Source organism: Gopherus flavomarginatus, chromosome 1, assembly GCF_025201925.1.
Source record: "Gopherus flavomarginatus isolate rGopFla2 chromosome 1, rGopFla2.mat.asm, whole genome shotgun sequence".
NCBI lineage: Eukaryota > Metazoa > Chordata > Testudines > Testudinidae > Gopherus > Gopherus flavomarginatus.
Genome location: NC_066617.1, coordinates 53,239,719 through 53,255,059, shown reverse-complemented (window position 1 = coordinate 53,255,059; position 15,341 = coordinate 53,239,719). Strand labels below are relative to the sequence as shown.

General features: G+C 43.6%; 1 protein-coding gene across 3 annotated transcripts in view; it reads right to left on the bottom strand.

The window, feature by feature from the left end:
• The window catches only part of TMEM168 (transmembrane protein 168), a 31,698-nt gene extending 20,051 nt beyond the window's left edge, over window positions 1-11,647 (bottom strand). Inside the window, exons 1-2 of one of the 3 annotated variants that reach the window (XM_050936180.1) lie at window positions 11,469-11,647; window positions 6,631-6,731 (exon numbers count right to left, since the gene is read on the bottom strand). In XM_050936180.1, coding sequence (XP_050792137.1) covers window positions 6,631-6,699 — 69 coding nt within the window. In that variant the 5' untranslated portion in view covers window positions 6,700-6,731; window positions 11,469-11,647. Of the gene's footprint in view, window positions 1-5,463; window positions 6,732-11,468 lie in introns of those variants that run through there. The other 2 variants (XM_050936181.1, XM_050936179.1) reach the window with 2 other exon arrangements.
• Window positions 11,648-15,341: the final 3,694 nt, after the last annotated feature.

Genomic DNA, 15,341 nt, shown 5'->3' with positions numbered 1-15,341 from the left:
GTGCCAGAGGAGTAACCAGAAAAGTACTCTACACCAGAGTATTAGCAGGAAAAGGTTGATAAAGATAACAGGAAGAAAGAAGAGAGTTTGAAAGTATTACCTGATGAAAATAAGTTAAACAGAAAGTATGTCACAAAGAACTAGGGTGACCATATTTCCCTATACTGAATACGGGACACCTGATAAAATTACACATATTCAAGTGAGTTCAATGGCAATCAGAACTATGCAGTACAAATGTTCAAATTAACATCAGATTGACTGAGTCCCTATTAAAAAGAAATACTGCGTAGATGGATTCTATTTATTTACCTTCTTATCTTTAAGGTTTTATGATTCACATGGAGAGAGGTGACACACACACTCGTACAACTCTTTCACACAGGAGGGGTGACTAACCAACCCAACTCTTCCTGCCACGCACTCTCTACCCTACATGCCTGGCTGGGCCCTCGGACTGACCTGCCTCTCTTGGTACCTCATCTTCCTGAGGCAACACGTGGTGGGGCATGCAGGGTCACATGTCCTCCTACCCCAGAATGTGACCAGCAGCAGCCTTTCGGCACTGTGTGGTAGGGAAGGGACAGGAGCTGCTCCCAGCTGCAGGAGAGGAGGAGGAGGGAGCGATGACCAGAGGGTCTTTTCCGGGGCACCGGCCCAGACAGAGGCAGTGAGGGAAGGAAGGCGTCTGCCTGCACTGGGACATGCCCTGCTGCGTCCCCCCCACTCCGGGGGGGGAAATGGGAGGAGATATGGAGGAGCAGTGGGGCAGGGGTATGTGCGACTGGGCAAAGCAGGGACAGGACAGAGAGAGGGGGAGCACGTAAAAGGCCGATGGGTGGGCAGCAGAGGCAACACGTAACCAGCCACCACCTGGCACCTGCCTGCACTCACCAGTCACTACAGCCAGTGCCAGACAGAAATGGGATGAGGGGCACGGCCCTGCTGGATGAGAGCCAGCACGCCGCAGGGGCTGCACTGACGGACCAGCAGGAAGACTGGCCAGCTCCGCAAGTTGCAACTTGGCCCCGCCACCAGCCTTGCACACCCATCCCCATCGTTGGCCACTGGACCCCCCATTCACTGCTGGTGGTGGTGGCGGGGAGCTGGTGAGCAGGGATCTGGCCAGCAGCAGGACCCACCAGTACTGATACAGGGGAGACAGAAAATATGGGACAATTTGCCCATTTTTTAAAAAAAGTCGGGACATCTGCAGGATGGCTTAAATATGGGACTGTACCTTTAGACACAGGACATCTGGTCACCCTACAAGGAACTATACACAGAACTACAATTTAAGGAAGAGAAACACATGGCTACAGTAAAGAAACAAACACACTACACAACATGTAACAACATTGGGGACTAAGAAAGAAATATGAGCCAAATTCTTTCCTCAGTTACACCCATGCAACCCAGAAGCTAGATTCTGACCCTATATGCCTGCAAAAGAAAAGACAGAGCTTGATACTATTGAAACAAGAAACTGCTGTGGACCCTTGACACAGGAAGAAGGTTAAGGAATTAGAAGACGGTCACAAAGAAAGAGAGAGAGACAGATAACTAACTATCTACAAATATTTGAAGGGTGTTCCCAAGGAGGGAAATTATATACTGTGGTACATGGGGGTCTAGACAGAAGCTAAAGGACAAAATTAAGAAAGGGAAAATTGAGGCTGAATATCAAGAAAAACATCATTTAGTCTAAAGGAAATAGACAAATATTCAAAACATAGCAATTTAGTTCTGCTTTTTAGTTTCCAATCATTTCCATTTTTGATTCTAAGGCACCAGGGCTAATTATAGCTCCCATGTGGTTAGAGCAATAGAAGGTAGAGATGGGGTAGTGAGAAAGAAATTAAGAGAGACTGAGTGGATAGGTTACAAAAGAAATAGTGAGATAGAGCACATGAGTTAAGTCAGGAAGGAGAGTGACAGAATGAGAAAGGACAGGTGATGGGGTGAAAGGGTAAAAGAATAGGAAGGAGAGGCAGAGAGACTGGATTTCCGAGAGAGAGAATGGAGTAAGAGTTTGGCAAAATTTGTGTGTGGGAGGGAGATCACAATGTGAGGGAAAAAGAGGGTAAGAAATATGAGGGAATGGAAAGAAATAAGGAACCAGTGACTGAAAAAGCCAGAGGGAAAGATATACCTAAATACATAATAGGAAGAAAGTGAAGTTGACAATTTAATGCAAAATATCTACAAATACTTGCATAGACCAGCTTTGCAAACTCAACAACTTAGTCCAAGAGTAACGTTTTTTGAAGGATAAGTAAAATATCACAATATTTTCACACCAAGCTTTCATGACAGTTTTGCCAGGCTGGTAGAATGAATGAACGAACGAATGCATGTGCGCACGCACACACACAGTACAATCTCGTTAATTCACACTAGAGAGTAGAAGATATATTGCAAATTACTGAATTTTGTAAATTAATAAATACTTAAACAATAATAATATATCAACAGCAAAGAGTTCTGAATTGATGGATAAAGTGTAAGTGGTGTGTTTATACAGGTGTACTTTTGCAGCTTTTAATTACCCTGAAAATGTGTAGAACCTCAAAAACTACAGAAATCACTAGAAACTACTGCAATAAGTGATATTTTATCGTACCTTGCTGTAATGCAAATTAGCGAAGAGAAGCACATATTTGACCTCTTGGGGACAGCTCATGCTGATCTATCATGAAACATTCACACTACCAAGGTAGAAATATGTCTAGTAGGTGATACATGCATTTATAATCTTAGCCTAATTCACTGGTTACTTTAATTTCTCCTTGCTCCGATTTATGACTAGAATTAATTAAGTGGATTTTCTAAAAGGGAAAATTATTACTTGATTCAAATACCTTTCCCTTTGATACTGCAGTTATTCCTTCCTTCCCCAACTGAATAGACAAGTATACATTTCTTTAACGAGATACAAGTGATATGCATCTGATTAATTGATCCATACTGAAATAAATACCCTCCAATTTCTACTAACTTAACTGAAAATAAATACAAAGATCTTAAGAGAAATAGGCCTGTTTGGTTCTCATGAACCTTTACAAGCATAAATTATTATGAGGATAAAAGTGTAAAGCATGTCTCTTCTGAATTACAAGTATCTGAAAATGTGCAACTACAGATGCAAATGTGTTGTAACTATTTTCAGGAATAAATAGAACATAGAAAGTTAATCTGAGATAGCTATAAACACAGAAACTGTTTACAACACTCAAATGAAAAAAACAAGATACTTTAAAGTAGCATCACATTTACCATATAGTGCTCCTCAGATTTTAAGAAAGGTTAGGACAAAAGTTGTCTTAGCACTCTATGAAATACATAGACGGCTAGGTGGGAACAGAAAGAATTATTCAGCAGTGATGAGTAACTTGTTTTATCATATAATAGTCTATAAAGAATCAAACTTTGGACTGGCCACCTCTAAACTTTGGTGCTTTGCATAATCCTCAATAGAAAAGTTACATGGGTCACCAGTGTTTGTGCTGCTGGTGTTATTTATCTCTTCCTAAACGCCATCTCATCTTTGTCAGGGCATTTGTTTCTCCTTTAGCTGTCTTTTCCCATTCTCTATCTTTTTTAATCCCTTCCCAATCACTCCCCTCCGCCCTTTTTCTCTACAAAGTCTGCAGCTGTAGCTATATACGATGATTTATGGAAGGAATGCTGCAGAGGAAAACTAACCAGGATTCTAGCCAGCTTCTCTCTGCAAACCACAAATGTGCTTTATGCACAGGAAAACTGATTCGCTGATTAAAAAAAAAAAAAAAAAAAAAAATTCAGCTTCCCTCTCCATCAAGCATTTCACATGAGTCAGCAGAAAGAGGCAATCTAGGATGACAAGGTCCTTCTGAATGGACAGCAAAATGATTTTCAAAGTATTGCAGGGGCATTTCTGCATACTGGACTTGCTAGTCATAAGCTCTTTTGGGGTGGGGCTGAAGACATAAAAAACAACTGTCATTTTAAGACCACTTTTAAAAATATCTACCTTAAACCAGCTCCCAAACTGCTGTGGTACCAGTAACACTCAGCATGCCTCAGTTTGAGACCTGGCTAAATATTTCAGACAAATGTACATTGGCTCAGTTTGCTAAGGAAAAAGGCACGTTCCTCCATTCAGAAAAGTCAAATGGGAAGAAAAGAACAAAACTGAAAAGTTTGTGGGTACTTTGTGGAAATAATTAGAAGATATAGTTTATCTTCAAATATATCTGCACATGGGGCAGATGCAAGGGATACATTTGCGAAGTAGTTTGTAAAGATTTAGAAGTTCGTTCTCGACTGAGATTAATAAGAGTCATATGGTTAAATTCTTGAAAAATGTATACATAAATGTTATCTTTTATTGGTTTCATTAAAACTACCCCATATAAAAAATGTTCCCAGACCAGCGCACCAACATATTTCAATTCATATTATAGGGCTACAGAAATGTGCGTATTGTCTGCTGTGAAAATACTGGCAATATAGACAGTGGCTTTGTAAAGTAAATACATTCAGATTTTAAATTATTTTAATACTTCTTCCAGCCTTGAATTAGTACCTCCTGTCAGTTTAATCATACCAGATTAGGTTGGTAGATTCAGTAGCCTCACTAAGCCATAGTCAGACAGAACAAAGTGCCAGAATAAAAGAATCTGCTTTTGAAGTCATCAGTTTCAGTTTAAAATTTGAATTGCTCAATTGTGTCTTGGCCCTAGTACAGTATTAGTACGGCCCTACCAAATTCATGACCCATTTTGATCAATTTCACAGCCAAAAAGTTTTAAAATTGTTTACATGTTCCTAGTTGTTAGGCCAGGCTGGGCTGGGAAGGGACAGGACTTCCCGCAGCAGCCATGCAGGGGACGAGGGAGATCAGACCCAACTCTGGGTACCTCTCCCAGGGGCAGGAAGCTCTGCAGCTGTGCTGCCTTCAATGTTGGCTGATATCCCGCTGACCCCACCCTGAGCAGCCATGCAGGGGAAGAGGATGTCCTGTCCCTCTCAAGCCCAGCCTGGATTAGCAGCTAGGAGCCCCTGGCGGGGCACTCCTAGCAGCACGGAGGAGATCAGACCCACCTCCGGAACCTCCTGTGGCTGCAGGAAGCTCCGTGACTGCTGCTAGTACAGCCACAGAGCTTCCAGCAGCTTGGGGAAAACCCGGAAGTGGGTCTCATCTCCCCCTGCATGGTCATTCTCAGGGGAAGAGGAAGTCCTTCCCCATCCAGACTAGCACTAGGAGCCCAGTGAATGGGAGGAGAGCACAGCTGGGGTACCCTCAGCACTGCTCCTTCCTTCCAATAGCCAGATTTCACAGGGGAGGTCTAATTTCAAGGTCCATGATGAATTTTCAGGGCCGTCAATTTAGCAGGGCACTAAGTATTGGATATCATAAACGTTAGAAAACAGTTCTTTATAATATCAGAGGAGCGAAAGAGACAAATATATTATAATTACCTGCCAAGTTACAGCACCCAAAACTGCAGTTGCAAGGAGACTGAAAAATACTAGTTGCTCTGAAATTAAACAAAAATGACGCATTCCTTTAGAAGCCATGACTCGGTCAAGGCTATTATTCTCTGCCCTGTGGGTATAATAGACTTTGTGACAGTCATTTAATTTTGTATGAAACCCCCAAAGAGTTATAAGAAAAATAATGTGGCAGATCATCCAGAAAATTCCAAAAATGGAAAACCCAGGTATAACGAAGTACCAGAGATCCAAGTCACCTAATTTAAATGCTGCTAGAATGAAAAAGATAAATTCAATTACTCCAACAGAGATGACTGAAAGCCTTCTGCAAATTCTACCACGGTACAAGTAGGGCATCCATCGTTCAGTAACTGAAAGTCCGCTGAAGTAGATATCAAGAAGAGGGTCTGAAATCAGGCAACTAAAGAAACAGGCCAAGGCAAATGGGTTTGTGGGAATAGTCAGGGAAGTAAAAAACAATAAAGATGCCAGAGCTCCAAAAATTGCCAAATTTGGAATTGCCAAGAAAGACTTCATCCGCAAGTCAATAATCAGCATGGCCAAAGCCACAACCAACAAGATGATACTCATGGATTTTTCAACCAGCATAGTTGTGCTGGCAATTGCAAATCCAACCAGCTCCAGAAATTCAACTGTTGTCAGCAGAGTTGGTTGGTGATGGACACAGCCACAAATCCTCTCCACCAAAGCACACAATATCCTTATAACTATGGAGGTAAGGAGCAAGTATTTGGTTGTTTCTTCTTTCACATCACTTTTAAAAGAGGAATTATCAAGAAAACAGAGGAGGCCAAGCAAGAATCCAAACCAAAGATTGGAGAGACTCAAACTTGCTGCTTCCATTGAAAAATAATAATAAAGTATGCTGGCAATTCCAAGAACAAAAAGTCCCAGAATAAATATTACCAGTATTAGTGCATCTGCAGACTTCTCCCACCTGACATAAAGGCCCAGACATATAGCAACCAATATGTTGATCCTGGCTAAATAGCCAAGGTATCGGACCGATGAATGCATGTTCACTTCTCTATTTGCTTCTTCCAGCCTTGTCATTGCTGCATAGAGACAGTGACTAACACAGTAACGCAGTGATCTACACATGTAAATAAACAATTAGGGGGTTTTACCCACTCTACAGAAAGTAACTGTTTGGCTTTCATCCAAAAAATGCAGTGCAGCAATAACCTCCTGCAATGTCATTTCATCAGTAACATTCCTGGATTATAGAAGTCCTGAAAGAAGAATGAATAGAAACGTCAGTGCTAAATTACAAACTTTAAACTTATTTACTAATGTATTAGATCAAAGAGTTTACAATCTAAATTAAAAACGTACAATAAATATCAACTATATACAATGTGTACGGTTTTTTAAGTATATTCTATAATTGGTGGATCATCGAAAGTTATTCAAAACCAATATGAACTGAAATTCACATAAGTCTCATCTCATAAAAACTACTCTATAATTTGAATAAAATAATGAGGAATATAATGTTAGCTAATCAAACCCTAATTGACAATACAATCTTTCCATGAATTACCTACACATTTCAGAATATTCCTGTGACACTTCTGTTAAATTCTACTGTCTGTTAATGGACAGCTTCTTAATTTTCTTATTCCAGTAAAATATTAAAAATACAATTTTATGAAACCTGCTAAATCCCTAGCCCAGATCTGTTGTTTCCAGTATAATCACTCCACATTATTTCAGGTAACAAAACTAAATCCCTATTTTTTGTTACACCTTTTTAGTATCCTTTGCAATATTTATTTATACAGGTACTTAATAGGTTTACTTGATTACTGAAGTATCTGGACACTCACAAACATTAGTAAGTTTATCCCCACAACACACTGAGACGGAAGTATCATTATCCCCATTACACAGATGGAGAATTGAGGCACAGTGAAATTAATTGACTTGCTCCATATCACAGCCAGGAACAAACTCCAGACCTTCAGAGCCCGAGCCCGAGCCCAGGGCCTTCATCACAAAGCCATCCTTTTAACCCCTAAATTCCCTGAGAAAAGTCCAATAACCATCAAATGTCTTTCAAACTGATTGATTTTTGTGAAGTCAAAGTTCTACTTATCTGCCACCATGAAATGAAAAATTTCACCAGAATAAAGACTGCTATATTTAGAATCTGCTATTTCACTACTTTGTAAACCATTGCATTTCTGACCCAATGTCCAATTTAATTTGTCAAATCTTGTTGGGGAACAGGAATACGATATTTTAATAAGACATTCTGTGACAGAAACTTGTAAATATTTTTGAAATATACAGATTCTCAAAACTGAACAATGGTCCAGGTAGTCTGGATATCCTATATCTGGCAGAGGCCAGTACTATTCTATAGCGAAAATTTCTTCCTGACCCCAAGCGACAATCTACTTGTGGCTTGAAACAAGAGTATTGGTGTAACATTTTTAATTTTGAATCCTAGCTAGCTTAGGTAATATTATTATCTACAGTAAATATCAATTATATTTTTAATTGAACTATTAAAATACAGCTATTTGTTTCAATATCTATTAATTTAATCATATTTTGAGTAAAAACGTATTTCAAAACTGTCTTATTTTTGCTGCATTTATTTGTATTAAAAGGATATCATGGAGGTTCCACAGTTAAAGCTGAATTCCATTCTGCATTTTTGAGGCTGAATCCATGCTATATATGAAAATATGTATTCTTTCCAAATTTACTGCACTTGCTCTGTGAGAATGAATCTTCTGAGAACTTACAAGCAAACTGATTAGTTTATGAGTTATAATTAATTATTTTATTGTACTGTCAAGAACCAGGGTGCCACTACAAAATAAGTATCAGACAAGAGACAACAGGTGGATACAGACAGACCGGGGAGCAAAAAAACACAATGTTGATCAGTGTGATAGACAGTGGTCTCAGTGTAAGATGCCTAACAGCTGTCTTTTTATTTATTTATTTTTTAAATAGGCATCATGGCAAAGGAGATTAATATTAAAAACTAGGTCCTTTGAGAAAGCCAACATGTCAGTCCTTTATTGCAAATGATCTTAACAGAACAGACTCTTCCAACGTCCCATACATTTAAAACTTGTAGAAAACTTGCATATAGGCTGCATATGAAGAAATTATGTCTAATTAAGTACAGCCAGTGAGTGCTGCACTCAAGAAATGCTGCAACACAAGTATTGGAATTGCTACCCAAAACATCACAAGAAGTGTCCCAGAATGTTCTGGCAGGACTCAAACACTGAATTGTTATGACTATGTAAGTTATAGGCAGGATCAGCTCAACAGGTAAGTTAACTCTCATGTGGGACTTCAGAGACATCGGCGGTAATTAAACCAATCCGCATTCTTCCTCTATAGCTAATTAGCAACAATTCAAGAGTTTGTAATGAGTTAGTGGTAGGGGAAAGACTGGAAACGTGCTAAGAGTGCTTACTGGTATATGACTGGCCCAACTGCCACTACTCTTTAAAGGTTCCATGACTGCATGCTAGTTTGGGCATCAGGACTTGAATGGCTCTCCTGAACAACGAGGCAGCATTACCAGAAGAAATGAGGCAGTAGCATAAGAGGGAGCCCTTGAAAATCAAATTAGGCCTTATCTAGGCAAGGCTTTTAAGGTGTCTTGTTGGAAAGTTTGACCTACGCTTCTTACTAGGTTTAACACAACCAGTTTAGCACATATTAAATCAAGTATGCATTGTCTACACCAGACTTCTAAAATGTGATAGTTAGAATACATACCAACAACCAATAGTTTGAGTCAGGCACTTCTCGGCTTGGCAGTTCATAGACCTGGCATATTGGGCTTGCTGCATCAGTTATGAACACAGATTGGCAACCTTTGGCATATGGCTCACCAGGGGAAGCATCCTGGCAGGCCGGGCTGGTTTGTTTACCTGGCGCGTCCGCAGGTTCGGCCAATCGCAGCTCCCACTGGCCACGATTCGCTGCTCCAGGCCAATGGGGGCGATGGGAAGCGGTGGTCAGCACAACCCTCAGCCCGCGCCACTTCCCGCATTCCCCATTGGCATGGGATGGTGAACCATGGCCAGTGGGAGCTGCGATAGGCCAAACCTGCGTACGTGGCAGGCAAACAAACTGGCCCAGCCCGCCATGGTGCTTACCCTGGCGAGCAGCGTGCCAAAGATTGCCGATCCCTGAGTTATGAATGTAAAATAATTGCTTGAGCCCTGGCATCTCTTTCAATAAAAATTAAACACCACTAACAACATACCTATAACACCCACACTATACAAAGCTTTAGTTAATTTGGTAAATACTTCTGTGTGAATACTCTTCTATCCATTTACTAGTGAAAATTAAACCAACATAATCAAGGTTTAAACAAAATTAAGACTCTGCTTAGGATTTTGCATGGGTTTAAAAGCACACCTCGTGTGTTATTTAGATTTTAGTCAGACAACATGGATGGATCAAAGACTTGTTACAAGTATGTCTGAACAATACAGTACAGTAACTCCCCACTTAACTTCCTCTCACTTAATGTTGTTTCAATCTTACATTCCTGCTCATTTACAAAACATGCTCCATTTAAAGTTGTGCAATGCTTCGCTATAACGTTGTTTGGCTTCCTCCTTTGTTTACAGCTGGCAGCCCCCCAATCAGCTCCCCTACATCCCCCCCACAGAGCTTCCCGCCTGCCAGCAAACCTCACAGATCAGCGCTTTTCCCCTTGTCCCCCCACCTCCTGCCCGCGGCAATCAGCTGGCTTGCGGTGTTCAGGAGATAGGGGAGGGAGGGAGAGCCTCTGCCCCCTGAACTTCGCAAGCCAGCTGATTGCCGCGGACAGGAGGGAGGGGGGAGGAGCGAAAACTCGGCGCACTCCTCCCTCCCTCCCGCCTGTGCCAATCAGCTGGCTTGCGGTGTTCAGGAGGAAGGTGAGGGAGGGGAGCGGGACATGGGTTGTGCAATAAGGCGGGGGAAGAGGCGGGTTAAGGATAGGGGCTTAGGGGAAGGGGTGGCGTGGCTGCACTGAGGGTTGAGCCCCCGGCCCCTGGTGCTTACAGCGTAGGGGAAACTGCTGCTGCGCAAGGTGCTTCTCCTAGCCTACGGCACCTTCAGCCTCCTGACCTGCTTCATTGTCTCCAGTACCAGTGGGCTGTGCCTATGTGGGATAAGGCAGGGGCACCTCCCAACTATAGTACTGTACTACATGGCAAAAACATTTTCCCTGGAACCTAATCCCCCCATTTCCATTCATTCTTATAGGGAAATTGGATTCACTCAACATCGTTTCACTTAAAGTTGCATTCTTCAGGAACATAGCTACAACGTTTAGTGAGGAGTTACTGTATACTGAAGAACAAGAAAGTGCAAGCATATCCTTCCTGGTATCCCCGAAGAGCCACCAGGAGAATCTGCATGGCAATGACTACTCTCTTCGGGGAGGGAGACAGGCACCTTAGAAGCGGCTTTTTCCCCAGGCAGCTCCCTCGGTCGGGGTTATGGGGTTTGCAACAGCCCGTCATTCTGACGCGTCTCTCAAATGTCAGCGGGGTTGTTTTTCTAACTTGGGCTTCACATGAGGCAGAGATGCCAAAGGGATAATCTGGCACTAAGATATCGCGGCACCTTTTAACGGACACACCTGCGCCCGCGGGCAGCTCTCCGGCGCCTGCTGCTGAGGCGAACGCGGTGCCCCGCGGCTCGCCTAGTGCAGCGCCAACCCCGTGACAGCAGCAACGTGAAACCGAAAGGAAAACATGTCAGCCCGGCCCAGGCCTCGCCTATCCCGGGAGCAAACTCCCCTTAAAGTTTCTCGCCGTCGCTCGCCCAGGCTCAGCCCCATGGGCGAGAGTCCCCCACGGGCCAGGCGCCCACGGGCTCGGTGTCACCCCGCGCCCCGGTCTCCCCCTAGCCCAGCGCCCCGGTCTCCCTCGCCGGCCCAGCAGCGGGAGCCCCATGGGGCGGCTTAACTCCCCCTTCCCCGGACTCACCCGGCGCCGACTCCCCAGGAAGGTCTCACTCCCACCAGGCCCGCAGCGCGCCGCCGCCATGTTGACGCTCCGAGGCTACGGGGACTGCGAGGGTTCAAACAGCGCAGTACAGCGGGGGTGAAGGCCCAGCAACAACTGGCAGGCGGGCGGCCCGAGACGAGGAGGGCGGGTCCCGGGCGTTTCTCTGTGGGAGGGTGCCCCGCCCCCCAATAGGAGCAGGAGCCTCCCCGCCGCTCGCGTGAGGTCACTCCATCCCGCTCACCAGGACAAGGGAGGAGCGCGCTCGTGTCAGGGAGCGAGACTTCCCAAATCTCTCGCGCTGCGGGGCCACGGGCCGGGCAGGGCCCTAGCACGCGGGCTGAGGGGGTGAGCAGTGACCTCCTGCGCCAGTGACGCCACCTCCCCGCCTGGCATACGGATGGGGGGGGGGGGGGTTCCCGGGGCAAACTGCTCCTGCAGCCCCACTCACTGCTCTGTAGTGTAGCGATACTTTATTTTCTAAATCTCCCACCTCATTTTCTTTTTGGTAGCTTGCTACAGTCCTCTTAAGCACAGGGCCCAGTCCCCTTTTCCTCTGCCCACTGAAGCCTGGAGGAAAGTGCTGCCCTTCCTTCAAAGAGTAAAATGACATTTACTAGAAAGCTGCATAACACCAGACTATTACCTGAAGAGCTGGATGTAGCTGGAAAGCTGCTCTCTCACCCACAGAAGTTGGTCCAGTAAAACATATTACCTCACCCACCTTGCCTCTGTAATACCCTTGGACAGGAGTGGGCAAACTTTTTGGCCTGAGGGCCACATCTGGGTATGGAAATTGTATAGTGGGCCATGAATGCTTAAGAAATTGGGGGTTGGGCTGCAGGATAGCTCCAGCTGGGGGAGAAGGCTCTGGGATTGGGCTGGGGATGAGGAGTTGGGTGTGCAGGAGGATACTCTGAGCTGGGACCAAGGGATTTGGAAGGCGGGGGGGATCAGGGTTGAGGCAGGGGGTTGGGACACAGGAGCGGCTCTGTAGGCAGGCTCCAGGCAGTGATTATCTCAAACAGCTCCAAGGAACAGCAGCATGTCCCCTCTCTGCCTCCTATGTGGAAGCATAGCCAGGCAGCTCTGCACACTGCCCTGAGTACAGGCGCTACCTCTGCAGCTCCCACTGGCTGTGGTTCCCAGCCAATGGGAGCTGAGGGAATGGTACTTGGGGTGGGGGCAGAGTGTGGAGTCCCCTAGCTGCCCCTGTGAGTAGGAGCTGGAGTGGGAATATACCACTGCTTGTGGAAGCCATGTGGAATGGGACAAGAACCTAACCCATTCTCCGTGGCTGGAGCGGGGCAAGCCCCAGACCCCTCCTTCCCAGTGGGAGCTCAGGGGCTGGACTAAATGTGGCCCCAGGCCACAGTTTACCCACCTCTGCACTATTTGGTCTGAAGCTTATTTACATTGTATATCACTAGTTACAAAATAGTACATCAAATTTTGACCAAAGGAATACTGTTTTCTTTTAAAACTTCCGTATAGTTTATATAGCCATGATTTCTCAATTCCATAAGCAATTTATGCAGTGGAGAGAAAGGGCATGGACCTTTAATACCTGGAGAGCATGGGCAAAACTATGGCCTTTGAACAGAAAGCTGGTGTTTGAGTTTGCACTGAAAAAGGTGAATCTTAACAGTGGGAATGGGTAGCAGAAAGACTAGTCTATTGGTAACCATTCCCATTATTAGTTAAAACTGCCAGAGCAGTTAAAAGATAGGAACTGATTTGTTCACAGTAGAGAACTAAGAGGTCTCAAGAGAAAGGAACTCCCTATCCCTAGTTTTGGCTCAGCTCCAGGAACACCATTGAAATTTTTGGAGAAATAAGTTGTGTACTAGGCCCTGGTAATAAAAAACTATTCTGCTGATTCATGCAGATGAGACCCACTAGGTCTGTTTAACAGTTGCAACTGCAGATTTATTTGAAAAGGTTTAAGCCCCTCTTTCAGGTAGGGAGAAAAGCATGGAAAGTTTCTTGCAGGGAGTAACATTAAGGGCTTGGCTACATTCGAAACTCCAAAGCACTGCCACGGGAGCGCTCCCGCGGCAGCGCTTTGAAGTGTGAGTGTGGTCGTGGCGGCAGCACTGGGAGAGAGCTCTCCCAGCGCTGCAGGTACTCTACCTCCCATTGGGGATTAGCTTACAGCGCTGGGGCACTGTTTACATTGGTGCTTTACAGCGCTGTAACTTGCTGCACTCAGAGGGGTGTTTTTTCACCCGAGTGAGAAAGTTGTCATGCTGTAAAGCGCCAGTGTAGCCAAGGCCTAAGAGCAGTCAAAGAACATTTCCTGCTGTTTAATAGTGAAGGAAACCCCAGCTATAGGTTAGCAGGGTGGGAACAGCATTTGCTTTCATATGGATTCTTAAACAACATCACTACAAGCTGGTTTGTACTTCAGCTATGTATTATGCTTGGATAAAACAGTATTAGCAGCTCTCATAATTCTTCCTTCTAAACTTCAAAAAAAACCCCAACAATGCATCCAATTCTTACAGTTTATTCCCTTCCAGTGGGTTATGGGAGCCTATTTCTAAGTGGGTAGGAGAAAGATGTACATTCCAAACATTTTCTATGCACCTTTTAGCTTGAGAATTGCTAAAACACCACAGAAAAATAAACTCTGAAGTGGAGTCCATTGTATTCATTGAGACAAGACTCATTACATTTCTCCTAAAATGGCCTTGGAATCCTGCATTTTCAATCTTCTGGGTCTACATTCTGCTTTCTTCACTTCATTCTTTCCCTTTTGCACTATTAGCTGCAATAGAAAACATCTCAGTAGTGCCTCTGTGATTGATAATGGCTGAGAGGAAACACCTATTGTAGGCGCTGCAAGGTTGTGCTCTGTAAAAGGGTAAGAGTGGTAAAGAAAAGCAGAATGTGTTCTGGTCTACAGTGAGGAACAGATTGGAAGAGAGAAACCAAGGGGAGGCATGTAGCAGACAGGAAGGCCAAGGAAGTGAGTTATGTTTGTTTCTGTTAACTATGAAGCAAAATTATAAAAAAAAATTAGAGGTACCAAATTTTGCATTTTAGTTACTATTTCTTGCTTTATAAAAGGTTATTCAATACTCCTCTCCAAAGTGTTTTATAAGTACCACATAAAATTGTTATGATTAATGTACACTAATGACAATCTAAATAAATAGCTTGCAAGAAAAGATGACAGTTCCACTGAAACAAAACACTTTGCAAAAGGCTTTTTTTTTTTTTTTTTAATACACGTGCTTTGTTCTCAAAAAGTAGTGAAATAAAGACAACATAAATGCAAACAAATATTCTGTGGTATGCCTGTTTCCCTCTCCCTGACACCTGGAGTATGGGGATCTTCTTTCACAGTATTGTGTCCAGTTATAATTTTAAGGAGTTTCAAAACCTAGAGATATTCTTCTTGAACCTCCAAAAACTGTATTTCTAGAAGACCATAACATCTCTCTCTTGTCTTGGGAGGCCTGAGTAGCAAGAAGCCATTTTTCCTCACACCAGCCCAAACCCTCCATTTCTGGAAAGCATTTAAAGGTATTTAGTTTGGACAGCAAAAAGAACCACAGCTTCTATAATAATCTGGGGTCCCTGATTCACAACCATAATGTCACCAAGCTGTCATGTAGGCTGAATTCAAACATTCCATGTTTAAAACTGTATCTGTTGAGTACACCTTGGTCTGAATTCCAAACCATCCCCATCTGAATGAATGGTAAATGGAGTGTAATTTACATTAACCAATCCAAATACATTTATGCTAGGTGGTAATAAATTTTGTATAGTTTTTTGTTTGTTTCTTAAAAGGAGTTCCAATTAAAATAGCTCATGCACACTTTGGAATATAAGCAGAATCAGTAA